The sequence below is a fragment of the Saimiri boliviensis genome, chromosome 14, assembly GCF_048565385.1.
Source record: "Saimiri boliviensis isolate mSaiBol1 chromosome 14, mSaiBol1.pri, whole genome shotgun sequence".
Taxonomy (NCBI): Eukaryota; Metazoa; Chordata; class Mammalia; order Primates; family Cebidae; genus Saimiri; species Saimiri boliviensis.
The window spans coordinates 79,767,872-79,792,118 of record NC_133462.1 but is presented as its reverse complement, the minus strand read 5'-3'; the positions used below and the strand labels follow the sequence as shown (position 1 = coordinate 79,792,118).

At 48.2% G+C, this 24,247-nt stretch overlaps 1 protein-coding gene across 2 annotated transcripts in view; it reads right to left on the bottom strand.

Moving 5' to 3' along the window:
• CAPN9 (calpain 9) overlaps positions 1-24,247 on the bottom strand; it is a 58,343-nt gene that overhangs the window by 10,839 nt on the left and 23,257 nt on the right. For both annotated transcript variants that reach the window (XM_003940768.4, XM_074385314.1), the window contains exons 7-19: positions 23,367-23,452; positions 20,385-20,462; positions 17,574-17,734; positions 16,395-16,552; positions 16,027-16,235; positions 14,581-14,617; positions 12,340-12,420; positions 9,638-9,695; positions 7,889-7,953; positions 7,320-7,388; positions 6,891-6,969; positions 4,921-5,037; positions 2,056-2,114 (exon numbers count right to left, since the gene is read on the bottom strand). In XM_003940768.4, coding sequence (XP_003940817.1) covers positions 2,056-2,114; positions 4,921-5,037; positions 6,891-6,969; positions 7,320-7,388; positions 7,889-7,953; positions 9,638-9,695; positions 12,340-12,420; positions 14,581-14,617; positions 16,027-16,235; positions 16,395-16,552; positions 17,574-17,734; positions 20,385-20,462; positions 23,367-23,452 — 1,257 coding nt within the window. The remainder of the gene's footprint in view (positions 1-2,055; positions 2,115-4,920; positions 5,038-6,890; positions 6,970-7,319; positions 7,389-7,888; positions 7,954-9,637; positions 9,696-12,339; positions 12,421-14,580; positions 14,618-16,026; positions 16,236-16,394; positions 16,553-17,573; positions 17,735-20,384; positions 20,463-23,366; positions 23,453-24,247) is intronic.

Sequence of the window (24,247 nt, the reverse complement as noted above, 5' to 3'; positions counted from 1 at the left end):
TGTCCCTCAGACCGTTGGAGGGCCGCCACATGCTGTGCTCCTCTCACTGACCACCAATGAAAGAGGTGCCCCTTCCTGAAGTGCGGCGGGGGGTGGATAAATGGCCTCAGGGGGGCGCATGCGGCCCTCGGGCTGTAGTTTGGGGAGGCCTGGTTTAGAGGGAGAAAACGCAAAGGTTTTTCCAGTTGTCCTGCAGAGTGATGATATGGGGCGGGGCAGAAGCCCATTCAAGCCCCCATACCTGTGGGCACTTGGGGTGGAGGTGTCCACACTGCCACCTTGAACCTGAAGCAATGGAATGCCTCCTCCATGCTGCTGGTGCTCGGGAGCCTTTGACTAGTCACAAGGCCACTGAGTAACAAACCTTCCCACTCTCTCCTCCCACCCTGGACCAGGGGCAGCCATCACACCTTCTTCATGTTGTTTTTTAGTGACATTATTTATCATTTGTCTTAAAGTAAATGATAAATAAAGGTGGAACTAGGCGTCTCTGTCTCTCTATCCCTTCCTTCCTTCCTCTCTCTCTCTTCTTTTCTTTCTCTCTTTCTTTCAAAACAGGATCTTGCTATCACTTTTGTCCAGGCTGGAGTGCAGTAGTGAGGTCATAGCTCACTAAGCCTCAACCCCTGGCCTCAAGCAATCCTCCAGAATAGCTGAGACTGCAGGTGCACACCGTCATGCCCGGCTTCCTCTTATTTTCATAATAGAATAGTTTGAGTATGTGCATCTTTCTCTGGAGTCTTGGAGTGATCAAAAGAGGTATAGTTATTAAATGTGTTCTACATGCTGAAGATGAAAGAGAAAACTAGAGAAGAAAAATGCCCAGTTTATGTTCTCAATAAAATTATAACATGTCCAGGGAGCTGAGATACACACATGAGAAAATTAGTGAGTCACCATAATTGCCAAATGATATGTTATTAGAAAGCAAACTTTGTGTGTAATATTAAGGCCATGTCACTTTCTGCAAATGGTGAAACCGAGGCACGGAGCAGCCTAATTAATCAAAATCAGAGCACAAAAGAGGGGAGGAGGTGCAATCCCTCTAATACACAAACTGTCATCAACCTCTTCGTCTTGAAACATTCCATAAAATGTTACCCAGACCCAAAGTTACCACTGAATTTGAAAATGAGCTGACTGTGAGTGTGATATGGAAATCGGTGGAGAGAGAAACCTCGGAGACCGGGGAGGAGGCAGCAGCTCCTGGCTTTGGTGGTGTTAGGTAGAAGAGAAAGGAGAATTGAAAAGAAAGATGCAGGGAGGGAAAGAAGGACACGGGAGATAACAATTACAGAAACCACTGAAGTGAACTGCCCCAGTTTCCCCTCTGCCTTTGGGCAGGAGAATGTCTCCAGAGCGTTAAGCTTTATGTGCACAGGAATCACTGGGGTCCTGTGAAAGGTGACTTCCATTCAGCAGGCCTGGGGCAGGGCCTGGCACTCTGCATTTCCAACCATCTCTCCTAAGTGAGGCATATGCCGTTGCTGGCCCGCAGACCACCCTCTGAGCAGCAGGGGTCCACAGGGATCCTCTGGGGAGAGGGTGATTGAAACCCCCGGAATCCTTTTTCCACGCCTCTGACGCTCGAACCCGTTGTCTCCCACCCCCATTGTCATTGCCCTGATGGCCCCAGAAACGGGCCAGTTTTGCACTTGTTGGAGTTTAGGGGAGCATCATGGGAGCCACAGGACAACATGAGCAAGGAGGAGTGAGCAGACCGGCAGCTGGAAGGCAGGCAGGCTAAGTTACCCAAGTGACAGGAGGAAGAGAAGGACACGAAAACAGAGTCTGCTAACGCACTCCAGTCAAGGCAATTAATGGCTCTATGCCTCAGTTTCCACCCTGCAAAATGGGGATACTGTTGGTACTCAGCTCACAGAATTATTGTGATGGTTCAATTGATGATTTAATAAGTAGTGTCTCAAAAATACTAGCTATTTTGTTGTAATCACTCCCACAGCTAGATGTCAGCTCTCACATGAAATCATACGTTCAGCAAACATTTATGGGGCATGGCTGGGTCCCTGAGCAGAGGGTCTGGATTGGCCGTACCTCGTTTATGTTGAGATGAATGAACTCCTCGTTCTTCGTGCTGAGAGCCTGGAACACCCCTGATAGGAGAGACGGGAGAAAGACATCCTTGTAGAGACAATTCCTTTACCAAGCTGGGTTTCCCAGGGACCAAAGGGCCTTTCAGTGGAGCCTGTGGGGAAGCTGCGCCATCTAGTGGTAAACGAGGACTTTCATCAAGGGTGGCAGCGAGACTCCGGCCAGCTGAGGGGGAATTTAGCTGAACCGATGGAAGCCTCCATTCTCACAGCAAGCCAGTGGTCACCTAAGCCAGTCCGCCAGCCAGTAGCTCTGGGAGCCAAAGCATCTCCCCTATCTTAACCTTGTGGGGGGTACAGGTCCCTTGAAATCCATAGGCCCCAGAAAAAAAGCACATGGAAGTAAAGTTTTGCATGAATCTGAAAGTTGTTAGTCTCTCTCTCGTAGGAAGGGACTGTGGGTGCTGTCACAGGGCAGGAGTCCCGTGGCACAGGAGAGCATGCCGGCACGGAGCCAAGGGCTGGGTCTACCGCATGGTGTCACCTGAGCAAGTCATTGCCCTGCCGGGGCCTCAGCCTCCTCACCTTTGGAAGACGAGGTCAAGCCAATCAGCCCTGGCTTCGCTTGAGAACCACATGGGCAGCTTTAACAATACAATGCAAAGCAGGGTGGGGGACTGTCACTGAACACAGAAATGCCAGAGATCCAACAACCAAACACAGTGAGTGGGTCTTGTGTGGATCCTGAGTCAACCAAGCAACTGGAGAAAGGCAGCCTGGGAGACTTTGGCATGGACTGGCCACTAGAGGATGCTGAGGGTTTGCAGAGAATGTTGTTAGGCATGCAAATGGCATGAGGATGATGCTAAAAACAAGCCTATCAGCTTGAGATGTTCAGATAAGTGGACAGAGTTTCTGAGATCTGCTATTAAATTATTTAGGGGAAAAAAGTGCATGTCGTGGCAGCACAAGGAAAAAGGAAGATGATCATTGTTGAGGCTGGGTGTAAAACACCTGGCAAATTTGTATAAATCCCGATGCTGTGTGCCACTCTGAGACTCTCATATAATTGGTCTTCTGTGCAGCCTGGTCATCAACATTCCTTTAGGCACCCCTGGAGTTTGTAATGTATAGCAAAGTTTGAGAAGTGCTGGTGTGGGGTGCATGGGAACCTAGTGTGATTCTTTATATCTAAGTGGAGGGTTGAAATTTTTACAATAAAAAGTTAAAATAACACTGGAGTAAAGCTCCATCCCTGTTAGTTGTAAAAGTTCTCCAGGCAAATCTAATGTGCGGATCCCAGAGTGCGTGGTGTGAAGTCTAAAGGGTCTTTACCCTAATAGTCCTCTATTATCAGAAAAAGCTGAGGCACTCCCAGCCCACTTGCTGGGAAGGATTAGGCCTGGGTGGTTTAGAAAGGGGAAGAGCAATTGAGAGAAGAGAAACTGGCAAACCTCATTATTTCTAGGGTCTGCTCTGACCGCCCTATAACTCTAATAAGTGATTCTCTTTCAGGAGGGGTCTTTCTAGAATGTACCTCTCACCAGCCACTTTCCCCTAAGGGAAAGCCCAGCTGCCCGGCTCGACGTACTAGGGTTTTTGGGGCCTGCTCGCCTCTCTCTGGTTTTCTTTCATAATTTCTCAATCAACACATGTTCATTAATTGCCTGCAAATTACGGCTCTCCTGGAGTTTAGAGTCTAGAGGGGCCGTGCTTCAAGCAAGTAATTAGTGTTCTATCACCAGAGAAGCTGAGGGAGCTGTCATGCTGGTAACCGAGGGTCACAGCCCCAGACTTTTTTTTTTTTTGAGCTGGAGTCTTGCATTCTCACCAGGCTGGAGTGCAGTTCGGCTCACTGCAACCTCCACCTCCCAGGTTCAAGTGGTTTTCCTGCCTCAGCCTCTCGAGTAACCCAGATTACAGGCAGGTGCATGCCACCATGCTTGGCTAATTTTTTGTAATTTTGGTAGAGATGGGGTTTCATTATGTTGGTTAGGCTGGTCTTGAACTCCTGACCTTATGATCCACCTGCCTTGGCCTCCCAAAGTGCTGGGATTACAGGCCTAAGCCACCATGCCCAGCCCCTTGCCTTAAAAAAAAAAATCAAATATTCATACCTTGAAGTGGGCTATGGAACATAGATTAGAAAATACCAAGCAGGACCAGATGCATAATTTGTAAGGCCCAGGGCAAAATGGAAATACGGGGCCCCCTGCTTCAAAGTCATTAGGCTTTCAAGATAGAAATGCCAGAGCATTAAACAGAGCACGAGGAACCCTTGGAGGCATGGGTCCCTTAGCACCCGCACAGAGGGAATGTCCTCATAGCCACCCTGGTGCTGAGTTATAAGCCCTGGACATGCTTCATTTGTTCTCACCCTCAAAACCCCCTGTAAGGGGCGGGATGGCTATGACGATAAACTGAAAATACCGAGGAATACCGGCACATAATCCCTGTCTACTTTTGGTATAACAAATCTTGTTTGAGATAACTGGGTCAACGGCTAGGCCTTACAGGGAAGGAGGAGGCGGGACTGAGACTCCCCTATTGCTATATGCTATGATGGGATTTAACCTGAAATTGAACCTTTCCTCAGACACAAGGCAGAAACCTGCCCCTGCCCCATCATCCTCCCGCAGAGGCACTATGAATGTATAAAGACAGGCGATGCTAAGAAACGCGCTGCAAGGGAGGCTAGCACATTCTGCCCCGCAGCCAACTGCACAGTCCTACCTGTCCGCACACATCAGACCATGGCTCTCTGTGATCTGTCTCTGCCATTACTTTCACCAGGCTGTTTCTCACGCGCTCACGGAGGGTGACTGAAGATGCCACCTGAGGTGCACCCTCAGCCTCGCTGGATACTTACGGCTCGCGTTCTCCAGCCGGACCAGGCAGTTGAGGAAGTCATCAAAGTCCAGCTGGAGCTCCTCATCCGCATACCTGAGCACGATCAGCTGCAGGAGGTGGCTGCTCAGCTGAAAGCCTGTGGGGAGGAAGGAGGAGACTCGGGATCCACCGTATCTGAGCCCCGAGGTGTCTGCACCATCGAGGGAGCCCCCAGGCAGCAGAAGAGAGGGCTAACAAGAGGGAGCCACTGTTCCACTCCTCAAAGCTGGGGTCCCCAGACCCAGTGGGACTGCTGCCCTTGGTGTGAATGCAGCATGAGAGTGTGAATCTGTCATGCTGGGGACTCTCAGGTGTGCTTTCTGTGTTTAATGCCTTCTGAGTTTAGTGAGTTCGTGATCTTAGTTTTGATGCCAATTATCACCCATAGGGTCTTGCTGACTTTATAGCAAGCTTTGTTTGGGAGAGCTTCGCACTGGCTGGTGTCTGAGCCCACACTCATTCTTCCACCCATCTCCCCTCGTGTTCTATGTCTCACGTCACTTCCAGCTGTGGCCCTAGAACATTTCTCAGAAGGGATGCTGCTGCCCATGGTGAATGACACGGTGCCAGGGGCCCATTCCCACACATCCACGATAGGGGAGGAAGGCCAGGCTGCGGCCAGGAGGCCTGGATCTGAGCCCTGGCACTGCTCTAGCCGTGGGCTTTGGTTTCCTCATTGTTAAGGGAGGGGTCTCGGCAAAGTGAAGATCCTTCTAGATCCAATATTTAGTGCTTTGATTTCTAATCAGTGCCCTTAGAAGTGGTTTCTTTCCCCCTTTCATTTTGGTTTACATGTTCACTTTTGAGGAAGTGTTTGCAGGAATGTTCAGAAATCCACCCAGGGTCTTTCTGCTTCTTCCTACTTACAGCGGAGGAGCAGGCGGGTCAGAGGCAGAGCACAGAGTCTCAAGCCTGCATGGCAGTCAGAGTGTTTGGGGCTAGAGGAGAGGATGTGGGGTGATCCCCCCACGCCACATCAAGGTAGGAAAGACCCGGCCACGCCCCTCCTTTCTGAGCGCTTTCTTCCCTGCTCAGTTCCTACTCCTATCCTGTAAACAGGGTCACCATCCTCTAAGAAAGTCCAGCGTCCTTCTCAGCCTGGCACTTTGCTCATTTGTAAGTCATCTGATTTTCTTCTTCCTCTCATAGGATCCGAGATGGTCCTGGCTGTGTATACATCATCCTTTTATCAGGCCTGAGCCTGGACATGTTTCCAGATTTTTGCTTTCCTTGGGAGGGAACCACTTTATAAGTTTCAGGAGGCCTCTGTCTGCGAGGTGTGCTTGGTGAGAAGCACAGGGGGCCCGGCATGGGAGGGCTGCAGAGCGCCCAGGGAAACTATGGCTGTGTGCGCAGTACACAGGACCACAGAGAGACCAACAGCCATCCAGCGGTGGACCGAGGGTGGAAAATCCCAGCTGGAGCCCAGCCTTCATGGAAGGGAACAGAGTATAAACTATGACTCAGTCATCCAGTTTGGATTCAGAGTCTGCTACTGACAAAGCCCGGGACAGGGCCACAGGTGGCAGAGGGATGTGTGGTCCCCAAACCATGGGCACTGCATGCTCGGTCTCATCCATGATAACAACCATCTATTTGAGAGCAGAAATTAGAAGTCTGGAATCACGGCAGCTTGCCACCAACGAGCCATGTGTAGGTGCTGGGCCAGAAAACATGGTCAGAGGCTATGAGGCCTCCAGAGGGCAGGCCAAGTTCATTTTTAGCAGATACATTTACAAAGTTTCTACCTATGTTCACAGTGGTTTAAAATGAGGGCCCTGGTGTCAGCAAGTGAGTCCTGGGTCTGAACCCTGGTGCTGCCACTCCAATGGCTGTGACCTTAAGAAGCACCAACTGGGCTCCGAGGCGCACCTCCTGAGCAGCAGAGAGAAGACCTGCCGTCTGTTCAGGTCACTGTGGGCAGTCCGCCACCTGCATTCTAGTCTTTACCTGCAGCTTTCAGTGCTGTCCGCAGCTCATAGGTAGACATGGTGCCGGACTTGTCCGCGTCAAACCGAAGGAAAAGGTTCTAAAGGGCAGAGAGCAGAGACATTGAGGAGAGTGCCTGAAAGGCATCGCCGATGGCAGTAAGCAGGTGACGGCCAGCCCAGAGCCGGGAGAGATACCCTCCAGGGGCCGCAGTGGCTACAGGTGGGCTAGGCCTTCTTAAATAAGTCAGTCTCCCTTTCGTCTTTCTTTTCGTTTTGGGTGGAAGCACAGTGGTACTCCCATAAGCATTGTAATAGCATGGCTTCTCCCCTGTCCAAATCCAACTCCTCTAGCCTGCAAGGCTGCTGCACCTTTTTAAATCCCCTCTGCTCTAGGCTCACGGGGTCCCCCAGAGGCCTGGGGGACTCTGCCCTGCTCTAGATTACATACAATCCACTGCTTCAGCTTGTCCCAGAACACTTTGAATTCATCAAACTCGAGCTTCCCATTGCCGCTGGTCTGTGCCACGTGGGTTAAGGAGACAACGTGAGCAGCGTTTCAACCTGAGGCTCTTTGTGGGGCCTCAGCTCGGGGACTGCAGAGGGAAACGGCTGATGGGCTGGCCTAGGTGACACAGGTTTGGGGTCCTGGGGAAATGGTTTTAATGATTAAACCACAAATCTCTGAAGAGGGGAAACGGCAGAGGTAGGATGGGGGTGGCCCCAGAAAGTTCACAAGAGCAGGACTCTGTTCCCTTAGACGGGATCCCAAAGTGGCAAAAAGACCCCCAAGTCCCTTCAAAACGTCCCCACCCCCGCCACGGAGCAGTCTTGTGCATCTTGATTCTGATCCAATTTCAGCATCGGGGTCCCCCAGCTTTGGGTTATTTTCTGTGAAGAAAAACATTCTGCTGGCTAAGGATGTCATGTTCTCACAGCGTCCGCACTATTGAAAATCACTCCACTGTGCTTAAAGCCCAGCATCAGTGTCTGCTTCTGCTCAAATATTTGGAAGGATACGTCCATCAGGGAGATGATGTTTTTACAGGAGATCAGGCTTAGCTTCTTGAATTTGATGTCCTTTTCTGAAATTGCACATGAAAGCTGAATTCAATTGACCCCAATAACATAAATTTATGTCCCCATCTGCTGAAAGCCCAATAATGTGGCTAAATCTGGGGCTGTGATGTTGCAACTCTCTTATGATACTGGTAGGAGTAAAAGTTAATAGGGCCTTTCAGAAGGAAAATTGGCAAAATGGGAACAAAGCAATAAAAGTGGGACTATGCCTTCATCCAGGTATTCTGGTTTTAAGAATCCAGAGCAAAGAATTACATATGAAGACTTTTGTCATCACATTATTTATAGTGGCAAAAATTTGGAAGTAAAATAATGACCAATGGAAAGACATGGTCAATATATTAGGCTATGTGTATATAATGGGGTATTATATAACCCTTAATCGAATTTTTGAAGCATATTTAATGGCAGGATTTAAATTTGTTGGAGAAATTTGTATTCTCATACTACTGCTGGTGAAAATGTGAAATAGTCACTTTAGAAAACAGTTGGATAGTTTTTTAAAACATTAAACATAAACAATTCTCTTAACTAAACATATTGTTAAGAGGATGGTTGTGCCGCCATGTAACTAACCATGGACTGTTGCACAGTGATCGGAACGTCCTCATAATTATATACCCAAGAGTAGTGAAAACACATGCTCACCCAAAACACTTACACAGGAATATTTACAGTTGCATTATTCATAATGACCAAAAACTGACAACAACCTTCATAGCCACCAATACGAAAGAATAAACAGAATGGGGCTCATCCATACGATGGAATGCTATTTGGCTGTAAGGAGGAATGAACCACTGATACATGCAACAGCATGGATGGACCTCAAAAACACCATGCTGTGTGAAAGAAGCAGTCAGAAAGGACCACGTATTGTATAATTCCTTTCTTCCCCCCGAGACGGAGTCTTACTCTGTTGCCCAGGCTGGAGTGCAGTGGCACAATCTTGGTTCACTGCAACCTCTGCCTCTCAGGTTTAAGCAATTCTCCTGCACAGCCTCCGAAGTAGCCGGGACTACAGGTGTCCACTACCAAGCCCAGCTAATTTTTTTGTTTGTTTGTTTGTTTTTTGTATTTTTAGTAGAGATGGGGTTTCACCATGTTGACCAGGCTGGTCTTGAACTCCTGATCTTGAGAGATCTGTCTTGGCCTCCCAAAGTGCTGGAATTACAGGCATGAGCCTCTGCATCCGGCCTATGATTCCTTTTATATAAAATATTCAGACTATGTAAATCAAATCTATAGGGAAAGAAAGTAGATGAGTGGTTGCCTGGGGCTGGGGAAAATGGGGTACAGGGTTAACACTGTTAGTGGATAAAGGGTTTCTTATTGGAGTGATGAAATGTCCTAGCATTATGTGTCTATGCATATGACACACATGTACATACATGCAGATACACATATGTTTAAGAGTGGTTATTTACGGTGGTGAGATCATTTGTGATTATCTTTGTCATTAGGCTTTTCAGCATTTTTAAGAAATTTCTACTTAAACCTGAATCATTGTGGGGATCAGGATACGAACAACAACAGCTATTTTTAAAGTCTACCTTCAAGTCAGCCCTGGGAAGCACGTCTGCAGCTCAGAGGAGCAGGGAGTCTAGGGGGTGGCGGGAGGGGACCCAGGCAGTGTGGTTGTTCATCCCTCCATAGGTGCCCCGGGACCCCGATGGGGGCAGCACTTACTCTTTTGCAGCACAGCATTTAAAACATACTCAAGCTCCTCTGCTGTCACCTCCATGTCCTGTTGAAGTGGAGACAATTGCATTTTATAGCCTTTGGCACCTTCTTTTTTAATTTTTTGTTTTGTTTTAAATCAGTCCTGAGCTTGATTTGGCTCTAGTGACAGACCAGCCTTCAGGACCCTGCTGTGGACAGACGCCCCTCTCCTGTGTAGCTGTGGCTACATGTCTCATATGTCACATGCTTCGGGGACATGCCAGCCCAACTAGGAGAGAGCCTAACTGGAGAGACATCCCAATCCAGGAAAGCACATGGAAAGCCAGGCAGGGCAAGGCGGTGGTTGCCCAAATTCCCTGAGGCTCAGAACCACTCCTGGAATTGTCCTAAGCTCCTCAGATGCTTCTTATGTTGGAGGTAGTTTGGGAAGACCAGTCTGAGTCTTCCTCTGCACAGTAGAACTGCCTGGAGAGCTTTAAAACAGTCCCGCATCTGGGGCTTACCCCAGGGACCTTTGAAATCAGATGACCTGGGGATATGGTCCTGTTTTTAAGACCTAAGGACTTAATTAGAATGAAGAATAAGGGTGAATTTCAGAATCATGGATCTAAGACACTTCAGGAAATCTCGGCAGTTCTCACCCCAGAAGCTGGTTAGAAATGGAGAGTCTCAGGCCTATTTTTTTTTTTTTTTTTTGATACAGGGTCTCGTTCTGTCATCCAGATTGGAGTACAGTGGTGTGCCCACACCTCACTGCAGCCTCTATTACCCAGGCTCAAGCAATCCTCCAACCTCACCCTCCCAAGTAGCGGGAACTGTAGGCATGCCCACCATGCCAGGCTGATTACTTTTGCAGAGATGGGCTCTCCCTATGTTGCCCAGGATGCCCAGGTGACTGTATGCACATGTGTGTTTCAGTATCACTGACAGAGAGCTCATTTTGGTCAGGATTTTGCGCTAGCTGTGTGGGGGTACGCTGTGGGGTGCTTCTGAATATTGAACATTCAGAATATGTAGGTTGAATCTATAGAGAAAGTAGATGAGTAGCCTGGGACTGGGGGAAATGGGGTACAGGGTTAGCACTGATAATGGGTAAAGCGTTCCTTATTGAAGTGATGAAATGTTCTAACATATGTCTACACATATGACACACACATACATACATGCAGATACAGGTATGTTAAGAATGGTTATCCTGAAGCCTCTGTGCCTGGGGAATGGGGGTATGGGATGTTTGGTGTTGGTAAGAAAGCCCTGCTCCAGCCAGGCCCCCACTGAAAGAGGAGGAAAGAGAAACGGAGCCATGTGCCCAAGTCATCGAACAGCTTGGAAGAAAAGCAGGATGTGAGTGGAGGAGGTCTGTACTCTAGAGGTACTCTTTTGGTTGTTAATAAAGATTCATTGAAACTCCTGCAACATTCTCCACTTCTCCAAACTCTGGATCTCTGTCTGACAACTTCTATCCCTCCTGAATGAACCTCTTCCACTCCTCTGAGCCTGTCATGCTGGGTGTGACCCAGTGTGCTCCAGATAGCGACTGGAGCAGGGAGGTCACCACTGCCTTCCTCCCTCACCACGCTCTGTCTGCCCAGGGCTGCACTCAGCCACCTTCCTGCTGTACTATAAGCAAAGTCACATGAGCCCCCCTTTTCTCCATCCCATCCTGTGGTCCCCTAATCTCCCTGCCTGGCCTGTTTATTGCAGTGCCTAATATACTACCATTAGACACCCCCTAGGTTTAGATATCACCCCTCCAGTTGATCCCTTTCATAATTCAGGAGCCCCAGTTTGGGGAAACATAGGAAACTCACAGAGTCATTAGCGCCTGGACGTGAATTAGTTTATCAGCTCATCTTATTGATGGCTCCAAGTGAGCACCTGTGGGGCAGTTTCTAGAAAGACTTCTCTCCCCCAACCCCAGCAGGTGGAGGGGAAGCCTGAATCTGTGTGGGGCTCTCCATCCAGGATCCCCCAAAAGGAAGCTGAGCAGTGGAAAGGGCTGGGATGGGGTGGGGTACCAAGGATAGGACGTTGCAATTTAATAGGGACCCCCTTTGACTAGAGCAGAGAGAGTTCTAATGGCAGTGATTTTCAGGCAGAGTTCAAAGGAGCCACCTGTTCAAGGCTTGCTCTAGCCTCCTAAAGAAAGCACCTGGGGCTAGACATGGTAGCTCACACCTGTAATCCCACCACTTTAGGAGGCCAAGGCTGGAGGACTGCTCAAGCCTAGGAGTTTGAGACCAGCCTGGGCAATATAGTGAGACTCTGTCTTCAAAATGTTAAATTAACTAAGGATGATGGCAGGTGCCTGTAGTCCTGGCTTCTCAGGAAGCTGAGGCAATAGGATCTCTTGAGCCCATGAGTTTGAGGCTGAAGTGAGGTAGGCTTATACCAGTGTACTCCAGCCAGAGCAACAGAGTGAGACCCTGTCTCAGACAAAACAGAACTAAAAATCAAAAAAGTGTCTGGGCCCATTCCGAGCTCCTCTGGGCTCACTGGCCCCATCCCCGGCGGCAGACTGTGTAAGTAAGAGATGTAAACAAGGTGGTGTTCTGACCTTCAGTGATCAGTGCTGATCTTACTTTGCGACGAGCTCCATCATGCCTCAGGACGACGTTGCTGACCAAACCCATGACTGCAACCCTTTGCTGGGAAGCCAGGCCCAGGCCCTCAGCCCAGTAGGGAGATGGAAGCGGGGCGTGTCCTACCTCACCAGCAACCTGTTCGAACAGAGCTCGAAACCGCTGCTCCTCCTCTGTCTCCTGGTCAGGTGGAGTTGGCTTCGGAGGCTAAAAAACAGCCAAAGAAACTTGCACCAAATGATTCACAAAAAAGAAACATGACAAAAATAGCAGGAAAGAAGCCAGGACCCTGTGTGCCAGCCCCATGTCCCCTCCCGATGCAGTGTGTGCAAGCTACGTCCCGTAGCATGGGTACGTTTCCTCACAAAGGCTCCTTAGAAGGCGAGACTAGAAGGACTTTATCAGCTGGACCTGTGGAGCCCTTCTCCATCCCATCCTGTGGTCCTCTAATCTCCCTGCCTTGTCTGTTTATTGCAGTGCCTAATATACCACCATTAGACACCCCCTAGGTTTAGGTATCTTACAGAAGAGGAGGCTCAAGGCCCCTGATGCCTGCCTAAGTCAGCCCCTGGCCACTGGATTTTCACACTTGCTGCACTTCTTCTAGCTTACCTCTCACCACCTTGGACTGGAATGACTTGCTTCATTGATCTGTTTTGATAGATGGTAAAATCGTTGAAGGCAACAGTCTGTTTCTAGCACTAAACTCTGGGCTTGGTACGTAGAAAGAGCTCAGTAAATGTTTTGGGTGGTTTTTTTTTGTTTGTTTGTTTCATTGTGTTTTTAGCACCATTAATAAGCTGTGCCCCAGCACGGAGCAGCAAATTTCCTCCGAAAAGCCGATCTCTGCGGACCTGGGTGTGTCAGACTGTTCCAGCTAGAGTATTTCAGTGCCTTGTGAGTGTCCTCCAGCCCTTGGACAAGGGTGAAACCACCCCCAGGTCTCCCCGTCCACACACATACAACGTAAGGGAGACGTAATGTGCTACCCCGAATCCACAGTAAAAAAATCTCCCTGCCTCTCTGGTTTACTTTTTATTTATTTTTCTTGAAATACAATTAGGCTGGATGCAGTGGCTCACACCCGTAATCTCAGCACTTTGAGAGACCAAGGCAGGCAGATCATGAGGTCAGGAGATCGAAACCAACCTGGCTAACATGGTGAAACCCTGTCTCTACTAAAAATACAAAAATTAGCTGGGCGTGGTGGCGCTTGCCTGTAATCCCAGACACTCTCGAGGCTAAGGCAGGAGACTCGTTTGAACCAGGAAGTTGAAGGTTTCAGTGAGCCAAGATTGTGCCACTGCACTCCAGCCTGGTGGCAGAGAGAGACTGTGTCTCCGCCCCCCAAAAAACACAACAATTAAAAGATAGTCTACACCCTTCAGAAGTGGCAGCCTCCTCCTCCTCTCAGGTGGAGTTGGTAGTGTGGAAGTTACTGAATCAAAATGAGGTCACTAATGTTAAGAAAACCCTGACAATTGGGAGGCCCAGGCAGGTGGATCACCTGAGGTTAGGAGTTTGAGACCAGCCTGGCCAACATAATGAAACCCTGTCTCTACTAAAAATACAAAAATTAGCTGGGCATGGTGGCAGGCACCTGTAGTTCCAGCTACTCAGGAGGCCGAAACAGGAGAATTGCTTAAACCCTAAAGGTGGAAGTTGCAGTGAGCCGAGATGGCACCACTGCACTCCATCCCTCCAAAAAAAGAAAACCCTGACAAATAGAGCTCGGGAAGGTCAGAAAATTCTCATGCTTATTTACCTGATAACAAAAATATCACAAAAGGCTGCAAAAACCACAATCTTTCACAGGGGCCCTTGCAACCTTACACAAAAATACTTCTACCTCCGCTCAGGAACTGCCTGTCCAACATCAGACTGGGCTCACCTTTGTTATTGATCTTTATAGCCAAGGATAATTATTTCAAAACAAGTATGTAATCCTTCTCATTTTTTTTTCTTTAAAAACCTTCGTCAGCCCTTTACCCACCCAAATATGCACATAATTTACTATGGCATACATATTCCATTGCAGTTCTTTTTCCCCGGATAAATACCTTTTCTTTTAGAGAGTGTCTCTGTGTTTGTTATTTCAGTTGACAGTAGCACAGAGAAAGATGACATCGAACAGAACTTTATACCAAGCACCCACCTCGCTCCCATGCCAGGTCCTGTCAGGACTGGAAGAGCACAGACTAGAAGACACACATCTTGGTCTCCAGGAGGCTAGAATCACAGATGCTTACTTGATCGCATATAACCATTCCCCGAACTGCTGAGTTTTATGTAATGCTGTGATTAGATGGAAGGTTTCCAGAACCATCACCTGAATCCTCTACTCCATAGCAACATTAGAAGACTCACCTCAGGAAGGTCAATGTCTACATTTCCATCCATATCCCTGTAGGGGCAGAAAAGCACACTGCCTTAATTGTAGATTAACTTCTCGTTGGGATCTGCAGAGCTGAAGAGCCTAGAGCTGTAGGAAGGTTCTGTCCCATTGAACCCCTTATTGTTCAGTGGTGTTTACAATTCACAGGGTTTGCAGACCCCATGCATTGACACCCCTTCCCTTAGCCACGCTTAGTCAGTCAGACCTTGTCCAGAATGCAAATAAGAGGGACAGCCATTGTGTTAGGCCATTCTGTAATGGCTGTAAACAAATACCAGAGACTGGGTAATTTATAAAGGAAAGAGATTTAATTGGTCCACAGTTCTGCAAGCTGTACAGGAAGTACAGTGCTGCCATCTACTCTGCTGCTAAGGAGGCCTCAGGAAACTTACAGTCATCATGGGAGGTGAAGGGAGAGTAGGCAAATCACTTGGAAAAAGCAGGAGCAGAGCCAGTGGTGGGGGCGGGGAGTTGCCACACACTCTTAAACAACCAGATCTCATGCAAACTCACTATTGTAAAGCTAGCACCAAGCCGTGAGAGATCTGTCCCCATGACCCAAACACCTCCCATCAAGCCCCACCTCCAATACTGGGGATTACAACTCAACATCAGATTTGGTGGGAATATATATTCAAACTATATTATTCTGCTGTGGCCCCCCCAAATCTCATGCTCTTCTCACACTGCAAAATATAATCATACCTTCCCAATAATCTTCTAAATATACAGTCACGTCATCTGCAAATAGAAACAATTTGACTTCCACTTTTCCTACACTGTTGATGGGAGTGTAAATTAGTTGAACCATTGTGGAAGACAGTGTGGTACTTCCTCAAGGATCTAGAACCAGAAGTACCATTTGACCCAGCAATCCCATTACTAGGTATATACCCAAAGGATTATAAATCATTCTATTATAAGGATACATGCACACCTATGTTTATTGTGGCACAAGAGCAAAGACTTGGAACCAACCCGAATGCCCATCAAAGATAGACTGGATAAAGAAAATGTGGCATATATACACCATGGAATACTATGCAGGCATAAAAAAGGATGAGTTCATGCCCTTTGCAGGGACATGGATGAAGCTGGAAACCGTCATTCGCAGCAAACTGACCCAAGAACATAAAACCAAACACCACATGTTTTCACTCATAAATGGGTGTTGAACAATGAGAACACATGGACACAGGGAGGGGAACATCACACACTGGGGTCTGTTGTGGGGTGCTAGGGGAGCCATAGCAGGCAGTGGGGAGGTGGGGGAATGATAACATTACCTAATGTAGGTAACATGGGGATGGTGGCAGCAAACTTATGTAACAATCCTGCAAGATCTGCACATATACTCTAGAACTTAAAGTATATATTTAAAAAAAAGTGGGATTCTGGAAGCTGTTCCTCTGACTCACCGGGTAATGGCTTTCTTCTCTGAAAAGATTCTCAGACAGAAATCAGCTTCCTGGTGGGGCTCAAAAGTGCTGGGAATCAGGATGTAATCCCCAGGGGGCAGCTTGAACCGGTCGGAGACTTCTCTCAGGTTGATGAATGTCTTGCTTCTGGCCTGAGAAGCGTGGTATCTGAAGAAGTCTTTGTTGAGGTGTTCATCTTTGTCGGGGCACTGCAATGGGCAAGGGAAGGGTTTCCTAGGGAAGTTCCTCTTGGCTTTTCCAACAGAGTTCATGAATTCCTGGTTGAGTCTCAGGCATGAGACCGAGGAGGAGCTGCGAATCTAGAACTCAGATGGAGAACTCTGAAATGCAATGTGGCTCCCACCTACCTGATAAATGGCATAGCCAATTGTCAGCATGTCGGCACCAAATCTCTTGAGTTTCCTTCTGTCTTTCTGCATCAGGGCTACAAGGAAACTACACTGCTCCTGCCCCTCGTCTTTCTCAGTCAGAGACAATTTTATTTGTGGATTGGTCCAAAAGGTATCTGTCATTTGAGAGAGGTAGATTATTTTCACTTTCTTAAAAGAACCCCACAAAGAAACACACACACACACACACACACACACACACACACACACACACACACACACACCATCCACCCTCACTATATATCCTACAAAACATTTGGGAAAACAACGTCTTCTCTCCCTATTCTAATAAGCCCTCCTATCCTACATTTGATAATCCCCAACAAGAATGCAAAGTATCCTGTCTTTCATTTTCACCTTCTCTTCAACCATTTCCCATGCAGCTTTTTAAGGACATTCTGGGTCTACTCTGCTAAAGTTTGTTCCATCGTTTTTATTTTTCCACTTTGTATTTCAAAGGAGAGTGTAGTGCACTTCTGGTTGTCCCCCTAGCATCTACTTGCTGGTGGGCAGTTTGAGTAGGCTTGACCCCGATCACTGCTCTGGCATGAATTCTTGTTGGTCTATGCCAGTCCCTCTTGCCACAAAGCCAATCAATGTATAGCATTCACTGGGCAATACTGGTTCAAGGAATTTCCAATAAGAGGGAAGTTGAGGACTTTTAGAAGCTCTTGCTGTTCATGTGAATGAGGGCTCAGGAAGCCCTGGATACTGCTGCCAGCCCTTCTGTGATTATAAAGAAAGCCAAACAGAGAAAAGTCAACACAGAAAAGAGGACAGATCAGTGAATTACGAGCAAATGCAACCAGAGCCCTGACAGAGCTGTATCTGAAGCCCACCCTACCTTCCCTCTGAGCTCTTCAATTATGTGAGATAATCCTTTCAATGGCTAAACTGGCATGAGTCATGCTTTCCATTACTTGTAACGGAAAATTACCGAAGTGGTAAAATGAAGCAGTTACCCTAAAACAATTCTTATCCAACGAAATCTGTGCAGCCTTCTTTTCCCAGTCACTTTTGAAATCTTATTGTCTGTGTTTCAGGCTTTCTCTGAGGACCCGGCCCTTATCCTTCAGTGTCTCTGGGTTGGAATAGACATTTGGGAGTGGCAGAGAGAGTGACAGGCAGCCTACCTACCCAGGAAATTGCGGCAGCCCCCAGCCGTGGAGCCGCGAACCCAGCTTCCTTGATGGACTGTCACCTCCCATTTGTGAACCGCATCTTCCTCCAGGGCATCAGGAGTAAGGTTGCAGATCTCCACTTTGTCAAAGTGGGCCTTGAAATCCTTAAATGCCATCCTGCAACAAAGTGGAGAGACATGATGCACAGGAGGGATGGTGAGAGCATCATCCATTACTCATCCATAAATCATCTAGCTCCTGTCTGCAAGGAGTGGGGGTGGGGAGGCTGCAAGGTGTAGGGAGATGGAAAAATTTTTAAAAGTAAAATAAAGGTTAAAAAGGTAAAAACAAGGGTAAAAATATAGATTGATTATAGATGCTAAGCGCTACAGAGAAAAATCAAATTGGGCTGAAGGATGGGAGCTTAGGGGTGGGATGCTATTTTAAACGGGGGTAAGTGAAAGCCTTACTGATGGGCACCACTGAGTGGAGACCTGCACCTCCAGGTACTGGGCAAAGCAGCTCTTTTGGGAGTCTAGGCAGATGGGCAGCAAGGCCCTGAGGCAGAGAGGTGCCTGGAACACCAGGAAGGCACCTTCTGCACCAGACATTCCTTCCACCAGCCTGACCTCAGGCAGCCTCTCAAATGCTGGCTTAGTCTACCGCCTACTCCTCCGCAGCAATGCCTGTGGTGATGCTCATTCCAGACCTCCGCTTTCTGCCTGCAGCTTTTGCTCCTCTCTAGTAACTCCCAAACTGAAAGCCCCCTCTACTTCAAAATTCAGAGTTCATCTGTAATTTCTAACGTGACAGCTTGGGAATCTCTCAAGCCACCCTGCATGTTTTCCACAAATCTGGGGAACTTGAACCCTCTTGGTTCCTGGGGCAGAGATGGCTGGCATTCGCCAGCACAGGACTGCACCCCATCCTTCCATTTGCAGGTGGGACGTGAGCAGTGATGTGTTTACTTCTGAGTCAAGGTTTTTAGAAAGCAGGAGTGTCTTCTCCAATTTGTCATTGAATTCTTCTCTTCTTCTGGCTGCGTGCAAATGACCATGTGACCCTAGAAGATGGCGGTGCCACGCAGCAGAAGACGTTCAGGTCTCTGAATCGCTGTGTGAACAGAGCCACGCACAGAACGTGAACATCCTCCCTGGACTGTTACAATGAGTAAGAAAAGAACTTTACTGTGTTTGAGCTTTTTACGTTTGGAGCCTATTCACTACTGCGGCTAGTGTTACCTTGAGTCATCGGTGACTTGAATTGCGGAACCGCCGTGACAAAGTTCTACAATATGTTAGCAGTTGGGTGGGAGGGAACGTGGAGCTACCAAAGCTGGAAAATGGATATCTATGTTGTGCCGTGGTAAAATACTGGGTAAATCTGCTGCGTGTTGTCATGGACTGAATGTTTGTGGCCTCCCCTAAATTCATATGTTGAATCCTAACCCTCAAAGTAATAGTGTTAAGAGGTGAGGCCTTTGGGAAGTGACTAGTTTGTACGGGTGCAGCCCTCGTGAATGGGGTTAGTGCCCTTATAAAAGAGGCCCCAGAGAGCTGCCTTGCCCTCTTTCTACCATGTGAGGACACAGGGAGAAGGATCCATCTATAAATCAAAAATAGGGCCCTCCCCAGACGTGGGTTCTGCCTGTGCCGTGACCTTGGACTTCCTGGTATCTAGAACTGTGAGAAATAAGTTTTTGTCCTTTGTAAGCCGCCCAGTTATGGTATTTTGTTACAGCCGCCCAAATAGCCTAAGACAACTGTCAAAATACAGAAGGCGGAATAAGTCACTAGGGAGGCTGTGCTCTATGGGAAAAGAATGGAAAAATCTGGAATATTCATGGTTTGGGTTGTTGTGTTCTAAAAGCTGTTACAGGATAGAGATGAGCTTAGGCAAGAATTGACCAGTTGGAGCACAAGGAAGGGAACAGAGCCAGAACCCAGAAATTGGGTCTTGCAGGGTTAGAAGGACCAATTTCTAGATCCCAAACAGGAAGAAATAAGACTGTAAAAGATTCTAAAGATGAAGGCTCAGTACAAATTTTCAATTAAACAAAGATTCAGGCCAAAGGAAAGTCCACAGTAGAAATGTTTCCTTCCCACTTAGGTCTGTATCTTTAGATGCCCTCAGGAAAGCTGCCTTCAAAGGTCCTTCTCACCAAGGTGGGCGTAGAGGGGATGGACCCTGTTAGCCGCATGGTTGCCTGTCTTCAAATTCACTGTGTAAACTTGGATAACAGAGCTCCAAGGAGGGCTGTGAGGCTGGACACCAGAGGCTCTTCCTCCATTGGATTGCAGGAAACCCCTGAAGACTCTTCAGCAAGCTGAGAGCTGAGGTGAGCCCCCACCAAGACAGGAAGGAGATTAAATTTCTTTCTAATCTGGATATATATGAGGGGTCTGAGACAGATAAATCTGATTTGCCAGAAAGGGAGAGAGAAGGCAGGGTGCGGTGGCTCACACCTGCAATTCCAGCACTTTGGGAGGCCGAGGCAGGTGGATCACCTGAGGTCAGGAGTTTGAGACTAGCCTGACCAACATGGTGAAACCCCATCTCTATTAAAAATACAAAATGAGCTGAGTGTGGTGGTGCATGCCTGTAATCTCAGCTACTCGAGAGGCTGAGGCAGGAGTATCACTTGAACCCAGGAGGCGGAGGTTGCAGTGAGCTGAGATCACACCACGGCACTCCAGCCTGGGCAACAAGAAAAAAAAAGGGGTGGTGGTGGTTGAGAGGTAGGAGAGAGAGAAATGTGGTGCTTCTTATACCCCAGGGCCATGGGGCTTGCTCGTATCTGCAGTGAACACAGGAACAAGCACTGTACCAGAATTCCCCATCATCCAGAGCAGTGTGACACAGACGCTTCTGCTCAGCTGGACCAACAGAACGCCACTCCGGAGAACTAGGAGTAAACAAATTGGTGTTCAGGCAGAGGTTCACGAAGAATCATAATGGCCTTGATGTGGAGCCTACAGCGTGCGGTGATGGAGGAAGTAAGTCCTGCTCAGTGACTACTCACTGGGTCCTAGAAATGCACCCGGGGATGCAGCGACTGCTGAGCCCCTGGCCCCCAGATAAGAGGGCTGGTCAGAAAGTACGTCTCCAAGTGCTGCTGATGGATAAAATGCCCCTGAGGATGATTTGAGCCACCGACATGGAAGGTTATTATGGGACGGTCACAAGGCGTTGCATGCCAGCGGGATAGCAGAAGAGCCCAGCTGGAAGCCACAAGCCCACAGACTTTCGTGCTTAGCTTCCAACTCCCCTGTGACCTGGAGCAGCGCTTGGGCTCTCCTCTTAGTGGGTAAGCTGACACTTGGAAAAGTGATCATGCCTTACACTTGCCCATGCTTGATATTGTCTGTGCCAGGCACTTTCTGCATGTGACCTCACTAGCAAGGTCAGGTGGGGTTCTGTGAGCTAGGTGTGCCCGTCCTGCAAACAAGAGGGCTCAGGGTGGCCCATGGACATGCGCTCAGCAAAGGGCAGGAGCGGGAGTGACTGCCCGTCACCCTCCAAACTCAGCATTATGACTCCAAGTTCTTTGCATTTTCTGTGACCCCCACAGCCACTTCCAAATAGTTCAAAGTACATCACCACTGTAGTGGTGCTACAGCCGATGTGGCAGCTTCTCCTCACCCTGTGATCTCCACTCAGCCTCAGGGGAGTGAGTGCTCAGGAGATCAGAGGGGAGGATCAGCAGGACCCTATCTCCAGGCACGTGGGCCAGGGTCAGAAGGGCGGAATTAGCAGCCATTATGTGCTTTTGGAGCCATTATCCTCTAAGTGGCTCAAATCCAGACAATCAGCCTGACAGGCTGGCCACGCAGTGCCTTCAACCCTACTCATGGTCACCAGCAGCATAGCAAAGTCAGCGGGTCAGGATGGCTCCTGCGCCCCCATCACCCATGGAGGCTGTGTGAGTGGAAGACAAACTTCATTCCAGCCTTAGCCCCAGTCAGAATTCCTGCTTGCCTGCCCTTCCCATCTCCCTCTCTCCCTTCTTTCCTTCCTCCCTCTCTCCCTTCCTTCCTTCCCTCCCTCCCTCCCTCCATCCGTCCCTCCCTCCCTTCCTTCCTTCCTTTTCCTTCTTTCTTTCCTTTCTTTCTCTTTCTTTCTTTTTTATTTCTCTCTCTCTCTCTCTCTCTCTTTCTTTCTTTCTTTCCTTTTCTTTCTTCTTTCTTGTGGTGTTTTGCTGGGGTACAATGACACGATCTCGGCTTACCACAACCTCTACGTCCCAGGTTCAAGCGATTCTCCTGCCTCAGTTTCCTAGTGGCTGGGATTACAGGCATGTACCACTACACCCGGCTAAAAAACGACTGCATTTTTAGTAGAGATGGGGTTTCTCCATTTTGGTCAGGTTGGTTTTGAACTCCCAACCTCAGGTGATCCACCTGCCTCAGCCTCCCAAAGTGCTGGGATTACAGGCATGAGCCACCACGTCTGGCTGCTTTCTTTATTTTTACCTCTGTGAGTCCCAGAAAAGGGGAGAGAATGGCCCATTTTCCCTTTATAGACTACTACATTGAGGGGCGCTGCACAGCTTACAGCATGATGCAGTCTCACTAGTTTTGGTTTCAGTATTTCTCTGTGCTTTCCATTTCTGCCAGGAGAGGGAGGCCAATCTCTTCCCTCCTCAGCCCGTCTCAGCTCAAACCTGCCAGTGCTTTTTGCTTCTCAGAAGGCGGCAGCCAAGACCAGAGCCAAGAACGGTGGGACAAGAGCCCCCTGGGGATGATGGCAGCTTGGAAAGCACATGCCTGTGTGCACCGCCCTCATGCCAGGGTCTGGCTAACACGGCAGCGGCTGCACCATGTCTGGTGACCTGGTAGCTTTGTCGGGACTGAGGGCAAACAACACTGGCTCAGTTTTAACCAAATTCCAGATGAGCTTCAGAGTTCCCCAGAAGCTCAGGGGCCTTGGGTGTGGCAAGAAAGGCCTTCAGGAGCCCCAGGAGCAGAGGAGGAGCAAGAGCTTCCTGCGGGTCCTGCCATGCACCCACACAGACATCGCTGGTTCCCAGGTACCTGGGCTACTTCCCAAGGGACTAGAGCTGGGGGAGCTGTGGGGACACATACAGAAAAGTCAGACCTTTATTTATAACTAGGGGCCAAAACTCTGGTTAACAGCTCTGTAACAGGCGAAATTTCCATTCCACTTCCTTTATTATTTTTTTTTTTTAAAGACATAGGGTCTTTCTGTGTTGCCCAGGCTGGAATGCAGTTGTGCAGTCATAGTTCACTGCAGCCTAGACTTCTCATGCTCAAGTGATCCTCCCGCCTTGGCTTCCTGACGTGTTGGGATTATAGACCTGAGCCACCATGCTCAGCCCCACTTCTATTTCTCTGCTGGGCCATCAAGCTTCCACCACGGTCAGTAACCATCAGAGAGAATCCTACAGTTACATGCTAGGTAATATTCCAGGGATTCCCAAACTCCAAATACACACACACACACACACACACACACACACACACACACACACACGCTGCTTACTGGAGCTACTCACAACTGCAGATAAAGCTTTTCACCACATCATTGGTATTTATGTCAACACGTTTACGTACTGACATAAATACAATTCGTGAAAGTTAGAGTACCATTGTAGAAGCCTTTCTTGAGAATCAAGTATGATGCAAGGTGGGCTTGAGGACTGAAAGGGGAAGAAGAAAGGCCACCCCAGAATCCTGAGGCAGAGCCCAGGAGGACAGTAGACAGGTCACTCCTTCACATGTCTGTAAAAGCCAGCTCTGGCCCCACACGCTCTGGGAACCTGCCTCTCTCGCGGGATAGGGTGACTGACCTGTCACTCCATGACCCATTCCACTCAACCTGGCCCCAAGGGTTCCGCACTCGGATGAGTTCGATTTTCTGGCCTCGGAAGTTTACCTAGAAGAGAAAAGTATGAGGGAAGTGTGAAATGATAAATATGGTGGAGGTTTGGCCACATTCATCCATGTGCGCCAGAGGGGACCATCTCCATCCGGGACCAGTTTTGTGGAAAGCCTCTTGGCTAAAACGCTGCTGAAGGTATGTAAAAGTTCACCAGTTCTTAACCAGCCCTTGGAATCTTCTAATTCCTATTGAATAATTGCTAGTATTGCCAATGATACGATATTAAGCACGAAAATGCTTATGCCACATCTAAGAAGTAAAGTAGAATTGTAATTGACATGAAGTGAGTCCACGTGAATCTACAAATGGATGAGTTTCTCTCTAGATTGGGATCTCCCTAGAGGCAAGAGCCAAGTCTTAGACATCTTCAGCATCTATCCCAGTGAATGGTAAAGAGTAGTCCTCAAAGGTGCTCCTGGAACTATTACTGAACTTTCTTCATCCTAGCATCCTATGCACAGACGAATGATAAGAAAATAAGCATGTGCTGGGAATTTAAACACAACAATAAATAAAAACAGCATTTATGTCTTCTAAACCCAATATTCTCCTTGTTTCAGGTGTCTATGAGGATTCCTGCTGTTCACCCCGATTGCCCTTGAGCCGGTGTGCCCTCATCCTCTCTGCCCAGAAACAGGGACAAAGGCCAATGCGTTTGAGAAGGGTTTTGGAAGAGAGTGAAAATAAAAGACTTCTAGTTATCAACTAATCAGAAACTGTAGCAGTCAGAACGTTTTATCCTCATGCATTTGGCATAAATAGTATTTTGGACGTGTAAAAATTCAAATA